Below are 8,794 nucleotides of genomic sequence, written 5' to 3' on the forward strand. Positions count from 1 at the left end.
TATTTAGTAAACGGGGAAGAAAACGCGTTAAGGGTTTACGCGAAAAGGACACGGAAATTCCCGTGTCACAGCAGGTTTCCCGTGTCACGGGAAATCCCACCGTCAGACGGGAAAGTTTCCGTCTAAATTCATTTTTAACCCTAATTTCGTTCAGCATTTTAAGTGCCGATTGATAATTTCGGGAATTTTCCTGATTTATTGTTATTTGGGCTAAAATACGAAAATAAGCAAGTAAAATAAATTAAAGGTTTGGGCCAAAAATAAATAATTAAACAATAAAATAAAAAAGGTTTGGGCCAAAAATAAATAATAAGTTTGGGCTGAAATTAAAACTATGCTTTTACCAAACATCAAGACTAATCCATGGACTATTCAAAAATACGAATTTAATCAAATACGATTTTTTAAGCACTCTCGGGATTAAATACTAAACCCGACCAATAGTAGCGGTGAAAGGTTGTTCATCATCGGGTTTGGTTTTGGGGAGACATTTTTAGGTGTCTACATCTATATATTTTCATGAACGATCAATGAGAAGGTAATCCACACAATTACATTTTCTCTCTAATTTAGCAATTTACAACTCCCCACCAGTGAGTGCGACTCATTTCGCTGGGGTTTATCCATCCTGCCATGCTTTGGTTGCGGGAAATTTTCTCTTATTTCGGCTACTTTAGATTATTTGCTGCTTTGGATTTTAATTTTTTGGGAAGCTTGCATTTGCTCTATTGTAAGCATGCTTCTTTTGTTCTTCTGGTTGGTGCGGTGTACTTGGGGTTTAATTCAATCTAATTCTCCTCTTTTCCCTTAGAAAATTAATGTCATATTAAGCATCCACATTTTCTATTTGCTTTACATGCATGCCAAGGCGAATTTGCAAAGTTGTACAGTTTACTGTGACGAATACGAAGCAAGTTGAAAAAGACAATTAAGAAGTTTGAAGTTTCAAACCTTTCAAACAAGCTTGTTGGATGAAATTGCGAGAGTATTATGAAAGTAGCCTAGATAGTAGATACAAGTCATACAACATAAAATCCCTTTCCCGGTTCCATTCAAACCCCAACAAGGTCGAAGACAGCCAGAAAGCAGAGAACGTCTACAGCTAAGAGCCCAAGGATGCAATTTAGAAAGTTATGCGAGCAAAATCCCAAATAATGTGACAAAAATGGATCAGAATCCCCTAACTGATGCCTATGCACTTTCTGATAACCTACAGATCTTCAACGGTATCCCTTCAGAGAATCGGCAGTCTTCCCTGATCTTGCATCAGTCCAAGCTTTAGCAATGGTTTTCTTCATTTCCTCATCCCCTTCCTCATACATATTCTGCAAAATTGAGGAAGTGCATGTTAATGCAAACATCAAAGCCTATGAACTTCAGAAATAATTCAAAGTCATTCCGGCAATCTCACTAAATCAAGCCCAGAACAACAGTATAGCTTGCAGGCTTACCCATTAATCAACACCACAATATTAAAAAATGTAAAGATTTAGAAGATACCTTCATAAGATCCATTATACCAGCCATAGGATCCTTTTCCTTGTCTAGATTTGGCTTCAGCTGCATCAACCAAAACCAAATAAATAAGAAAACCACACATAACAATACTTAATAATTAGGTTATTTTAACATGTGATTGGAAATCATTTTCATAATATTGAGTTAAATTTCACCCCCATAGTACATGGAAATTCTTTGCCAACAAATATCATTCACGTCTATATGGTATGCAATATAAAATGAGGATAATGGGAATATGTTTACATATAGTCTGACAAGGGAAGTCTCATGCCACTGTCTGATTAAAGCATGTGTACCACGAGTATTTCAAGTTCATCGTGGATATTGATCACCACTTAAAAGTTAAAACCAGTACTAAAGTACTCCGTAGTAATAAATTTTATTCATACATGGTTAGGGAAGGAACAACACTATGTTACTCGGACTCAGGTACCCCATGTCCGACACGGGTATGTGTCAAGTATCCAACTCGGCTATTTTGTGAAACAATTCTATGATTTTGAACTAAAATAAAATGTCCGAGTGTCATACCCATGTCCGAGTGTCGAGGGTCCGACAAGGGTACTTGAGGTAAAACGAAGAGTCCAATAACATAGGAGCAACATGCCATGAATAGTATGATATACTACCTCCGGATCGTATTATATGCAACTTTGAAATTTTTTATGATCCAGAGGTAGTATGTTAAATACAAAGATATAATTCATAGTCTATTAAACAAGTCAAAAGGCTAATATAAAACAGTACAAAATTCAGCTTCAAAGGGGTATTATTTGTGAGACATAGAATATTCCTTTGTCGCAGATAATAAGAAATAGAGGTAGTATTATTTCTTAGCATAAAATTGTGGCCTAACAATTTGGGATGGAGGGAGTAATTTACATCATCAACCAATCAATCAATCAATCATTCGTTCAAAGCCTTAATCCCATAAATGGGGTCATCTACATGAACCAAATTTGATTATTTTGGTAATTTACATCATAGTGACAGAAAATTACCTTGTCCTCTTTGTAATGCAAATCTTGCCAACTCCCTTTCGAAGCTTTGACCAAATGCACAATTACCCTTGTGGGCTTGATCATGACTTTGGTTTGGTCTGGAACAATATCTTTATTAAATTTGGGTATGGCAAATTGATAAATTTTCCCCTGCACATCATGAAACTTGAACTCAATAGAATTTGGGCTGATGTTTTTCTCCATCTTTTCTTCCTGCACTCCCTCTAGAGACAGATATATCTGCAAAATGCAGATATGAATATCAGTATCCAGATTTAGAAAGATCTGGCTCAAATACTTGAGGGTCATATCTTGGAAAGTAACTGGTCAGAGATCAAAAGGTCTAACAGAACTCAAAATTTTGTAACTACTCTTTATCTACGAGACCTAGTTTAGGAAAATTAATAATAAATAAAGAGCAAGAAGCTGGGCTATTATGAGGTGGCATTAGGTTTATCAAAAATTTCTCCCTTGAGAACAAAGTGCAGATCCTCACCTTTACTTTATCATTGTCCTGTTCCCAGCTGAAAGATGAAAGAGTAGTATATGTCTGTGTGGGAGTGTAAGGCACCTTTGTTGTTGCCATAGGAATTGGAGTAGGATGCTGGGGAGCTGAAGAAGAAGCTTTTTCTTTTGACAACTATGCACGAAAAATGTTATAGACAATCAGAATCAAATAAAGATGAATACACTAAACCTACACTGCTCAGATTCAGCTCAAACACATCCCAAAAAGGCAATAAGATTAAAACAATGAGAACATAAGGTAAAAATCAGTCAAACTGTAATCACTACAAAAGGCACCTTATTCAATTCTTTGAGACTAGAACAAGGCACCTTATACCAAAATTAACAAATCAAGGAAGATTCACAAATAAAAACATCTAAAAAAAAATAAAAGATAAACATCGCCAAATTGCCATACGTACATGTTAATGAATTAAACCATAGCTTCTTACCTAAAAATTAGACAAGGAATCTTACTTCTTATGATTCCATGGAAAAAAGATCTAATAGGTGTAGAACCAACAGTAAATGAAGCAAATTACCTAAATATGATGATATAGATATCAGATAATTTGAGATTTGTACTCATGATTTCCCAAGAAGGTCATTTAAAATGAGTACAAGGTAATATATCAAGATGAAAGACAAAGTAAATAATGATAGCCCTTTAAAGCAATCTTATAATCCGGCCTTTTAAATGCTACTGCCCAATCACACATTGGCCTTCAGCTACCCAGAAAAAAGGCTAAACTCAATACATGATAATGATAGAACATATATACACACTTCAACAGTCAACTACAGGTCACAAGCAGTAACTAAGTTCACAACTGTAACTCTATACGCTCATACTTTGCCAATGCTTGCAACAGCTGAAAGAAAGCACTCATAGCCAGAGATATTCTCTAATCTCAAGTCTATATGTAGAATTCTGTAGCATACTCGGATTCTTCATATTACATCAAGTATCCATATCGAATCATGGATATATAAGTTGAAAACTTTCTTCTTCATTTTTGACCAAAATCATAAATTCTACAAATAAAATAGTCCGACACTTGACACGTACCCATGTCGGTCATGGGTACTAGAGTTTGAGCAACATTGCCCATCCTGTAACACTATACAAATATCAAAATTAGGTTCTTATACATTGGTGTGTGGACATGGATTAGCACACAGTTAAAACTAAGAGAAGGCCCAAATGATACCATATTAACATAATGATATTAGCTGAGTTCTAATTCTAATTTCAGTCAAAATAAAGAAATCTTTGGCCTTACAAGAAATCCAACTTTGAATAACATTTCAATAAGAATGGAGTGAGTATAAAGTCAACTAACATATTTGGCAATTAAATAATTCATGATGCAAGCTTATAGCAACTGCATGCTTCCCGCAATGACTAAGTTAATCATCAAGGAGTCCCTACTACTATGGTCCTCTCAAGATAGTCATGGTCAGAACATCCTATTTCCCAAGATCCTTCCAAAGCACACATCCCATGGCCAAGGGTATCAATGGTTCCCACCAATGTAGGATCCATAGCCGGTGTGGACCTAAGCCATGCTAGTTCCTTCATGGGGTGATCTCCTTAGCCTACACCATGACAGATGACGAATTTAGTATCATGAAGCACTTCCTTGGCATTCAAGTAATGAAAACCAAGGAAATAATATTCATTAACCAAATGAACTCAGCCTTGGATATCCTAATGAAAATATCCATGTGAATTAGAAATAAAACATCTATAGGAGTTTTGTTTGTTCCATTAATTCACCCAGTAATCTACCATTTAAAATTGTAAGAGGATCTGACAGAGTTACACTATTTGGTCTATATCCAATTCCACAAGAAAAACAGAATTGAGGGACCAAATGGAAGGAAATGAAGAATTGATTGACTACAGTAGCAATGTTTATGTTTGCAAAGCTACATAATTTTGGGTTTTTCTATATAGTAACCCTGTTAATTTCACTTTTATACGTTGTGCCCCAACATATATCACTTTCCACACTGTAAACCCAATATACTTTTGTTTCCATACGGTAACCTTGCCGTTATCCCACCGTTAAAAAATCCGTTAGTGGGGCCCACTCTTAATTTCTCTTTTTTTTATATATTTGTGCGTTAGAAAATATTCTATTAAAGGGTTTTGAGTCTATTTTGGACCTTAAAGAGCCAAATAAAGCTCAGATTTGGCCAAAAAATAACTTAAATGCCTCATTTTGCTTATTAAGTAATGTCCCGATTTACGTGTTCACGTTTTAATACTTATAACAAGACATTTACATTTTTTTTTTTTTTTTGAAATCTGAGTTCAATTTGGACCCTTAAAGGCTAAAATAGCCCACAAAACCTTTAACGGAACATTTTTCAGCGCGCAAATTGATTAAGAAAAATTTAATAAATTGAGAGTAGGCTCCACTAACGGAAATTTTGACGGCGGGATAACGACAAGGTTACCATGTGGAAACAAAATATATATTGGGGTTACAGTGTAGAAGGTGATATATGTTAGGGCAAAACGTAGAAAAGCAAAATTAACAGAGTTACTATATAGTAAAACCCTAATTTTTCCGCATATACTACGCATTTTTCTAATCTGATATGCATTATGCTTAACAAGGCACAATATAGTCTACGTAGTGCGGTTGATTATTTATTTTTCTAATCTGATGTGCATTATGCTTAATATAGTCTGACTAAACTTTAACTGCAAGTTTACAATAATGTATAAGAAAAAACATTAATATGTGGGATCTTGATATTCAGATCAATGTGCACACTGCACAATATATAATTATCAAAAAATTATCATTATGCAATTAGAGAAATATAGTAATTAGTAAATGATCGATGAAAATAAGTATGGAGTAATAAGTTTTTGAAGTAAGTTGACAAACAACAAGTTGTTAAACATTAGGTTAACAATCTAAATTAATCATCTATAATTGAACATTCAAATTTAGCAGTACTTCAAATCAGTAACAAGGCATTTAAACTATTCATCTATACAAACTAAAAATTGAATATTACTTCGTATATCAATAACAAATCTTAATATATGAACAAAAGCAAAGACAAGTTCACAATCATTTTCTGATTTCCTCAAAAGCTAGAATTGATTCCATAACTGTTAAATCACATTTTAACTTCAAAATTTATCAGAGCCTGAATTGCATTCATCTTTGAATATGAAAGCAAATATCATTGCAATTGTAGTTTAGATACAAATAAACAGCAAATCAGGAAAAAAATATATGAAAATTTGAAATTGAAATTTCAAACACAATATTCAGACAAACAATAATTCATTTTCTTTCAAAAAATATAAAAATCATAAATTCAAACACAATAACCCTAGAAATCAAAATTTACTTCAGACAACATATAAACATCGGAAATTTGTTAAAAAAAAAGGTGATGAAGAACCTTTTCTAAGTTGTGAATTTCAGAGGAAATGAGATAGATGACGCGAGGTCTCTTAGCAATGGATTGCAGGTTGCGAAGCTCTTCCAAGTCCAGTGAAAAATCATCCGCCATTTTTGCTTAATTCTTCTCTCAAAAATTCAGGGTTACTTTGAAATGAGAAAATTGATTGGATTTAGAAGATGATGACTAGAGTAGAATAGAGAATAGTGTAGAAATTTCTAGGAAAGCCTTTAGTTTGAAGTTTAGAGTGTAGGTTCTAGAGGGTTCTTAAGAAGATGATACGGAGTACAATATTGGATTTTGGTGTATACGTGTTGCACTGCTTCATTTACCGCTTAGGTGGTCAAGGCTCAAGGGTCGAGCTAAAGGTCCAGCTAAGTTGAACAGCCGGTAGCCATTATACAAGGCTTCATGGTTCACCTTATTAAAAAGAAAAAGATTTATGCAACCCTATAAAAAGCTAAGGCTATATATATGAGAAGTTAAAAGTGGATAGAATTGACAATAAATAGAAATTCATTATATTAAGGAAATTTTGTGAGAATCCACCCATTAAAAACACGTTTTTGTCAAAAACCACCCAAAAAAAAATTTATTGTCTAGGACCACCCATTTTCAAAAAAATGTTGTTAAACGCCACTGGAGTCTATATTCCGGCATTGACCTAGACTCCGGCGTTGACCCTTCCCCGGTTCCCCCCTTCTATTTCCCCCCTCTTTTTTTTTTCTCCTCTTCTCATTTGTATTTGCCGTTGTTGTTCTTCTTTTCTCTTCTCCTTTCTCTTTCCTCTTCTTCTTTGCTATATGCTGCTCTTCTCCTTCTTCTTTCTAGGGGTGTCCATAATTCGGATAAAAACCGAAATTCAATCCAATCAAAATCGAATTATCAATTCGGATTGGATCCAAACTTTAAATCGGATCGGATCGGATTGAGATTTTTTGGAAATTCGGATTTTCGGATTGGATCGGATTGACCCTAATTGGATCCAATCCAAACCGAAAACCGAATTATAAAATTAAGCTTGTATAAATATGGGTTTTTGTATATTTTGAAGTTTAGCTTAAATACATACTACTACATAAAATAAGTTAGAGAGACTTTGTATTAATTAATTAATGACTTGACGTTGAACTATTTATTTTAATCATGATTTTGAGGACTTTTATTTATAGTGAAGCTTTATTTTTATAATTGTATTACGCGCTAAAAAATAATGTATTATAATTCGGATTTTCGGATCGGATCCAAATAACCGAATTGTAATTCGGATTGGATTGGATCAAGAGAGAAATTCGGATCGGATCGGATCGGAAAATTGAAAACCGGATTATATTTCGGATTTGATCGGATTTGGACTAAATCCATACCGAAAACCGAACGGACACCCCTACTTCTTTCTCTCTTTTCTTTCCTCTTCTCTTTCTCTCTTCTCTTTCCTCTTCTCCTTCCCTTTCTTTTTTCTATTTTCTTTTTCGTCGGCGAAGGGTTGGGTCACGACGCCATTTTGATCTTCTTGCCGAGGTCGGGTGGAGGTGCGGTCGACACGAAATTGATGGTTTTCTGGTCAAATTCGACCATGAAAACTCTAGATCTAGAGTTTTCATGGTCGAATTTGACCATATAAAACCAAATTCGAGGTGACATTCAAAGCAAAATTCGATTAAAGGTATGTTTTCTTGTTTTTAATGTTTTAAAAAAAATTATTTCGTTAAGTTTTGGGTTGTTTATGTGGTTTTGGGCGGTTGTGGTGGATGGTTTTTGGTGGGTAGTTGGTCGAAATAGGTAGGGTTAGGGTGGTAGTTCTGGGTTTTGTTTGTGTGGGTTTAGGTGATAGATCTAGTTTAGGGTATGGTGGGTGGGTTCGGATTAGGTGGGTTTAAGATCTGGGTTAGTTGGTGGGTTAGGGTTAGGTTGGTAAGGTGGTGACCTGGTTCTGGTTGGTGGGTTCGGGTTAGGTTGGTAAAGGTGGTGGATGGGTTCCGGTAAGGTGGGTTAAGGTGGTAGTTAGGGTTAGGTGAGTGGTGGGTGGGTTAAGGTGGTGCGATTTGTGGGTTAAGGCAAGTAAATTGGTTAAGCGTAGTGGTCGTGGTGGCTAGAAGCGGTGGTGCGGGGTTTTTTTTTTATGGTTGGAGTCAACGCCGGAGTTTTGGGTCAATGCCGGAAAATAGACTCTAGTGGCGTTTAACAACAATTTTTTGAAAATGGGGGGTACTAGACAACAAATTTTTTTTTTGGGTGGTTTTTGACAAAAAAGTGTTTTAACGGGTGATTTCTGACAAAATTTCCTTATATTAATTTACTCATAAATGGTAGATAAATTTTAATTTATA

General features: G+C 35.0%; 1 protein-coding gene across 1 annotated transcript; it reads right to left on the reverse strand.

Annotated features, from left to right (window-relative positions):
* Window positions 1-915: 915 nt before the first annotated feature.
* On the reverse strand, window positions 916-6,739 carry LOC110709745 (calcyclin-binding protein-like). Its single transcript, XM_021888012.1, has 5 exons — window positions 6,465-6,739; window positions 3,019-3,162; window positions 2,523-2,762; window positions 1,501-1,560; window positions 916-1,325 (listed from the first exon to the last, which is right to left on the reverse strand). The coding sequence occupies exons 1-5, from the start codon at window positions 6,573-6,575 to the stop codon at window positions 1,221-1,223; spliced, it is 660 nt and encodes a 219-aa protein (XP_021743704.1). The 5' UTR covers window positions 6,576-6,739; the 3' UTR covers window positions 916-1,220.
* Between the last annotated feature and the right edge of the window lie 2,055 nt (window positions 6,740-8,794).

The sequence above is a fragment of the Chenopodium quinoa genome, unplaced genomic scaffold (genome assembly GCF_001683475.1).
Source record: "Chenopodium quinoa cultivar QQ74 unplaced genomic scaffold, ASM168347v1, whole genome shotgun sequence".
Taxonomy (NCBI): domain Eukaryota; kingdom Viridiplantae; phylum Streptophyta; class Magnoliopsida; order Caryophyllales; family Amaranthaceae; genus Chenopodium; species Chenopodium quinoa.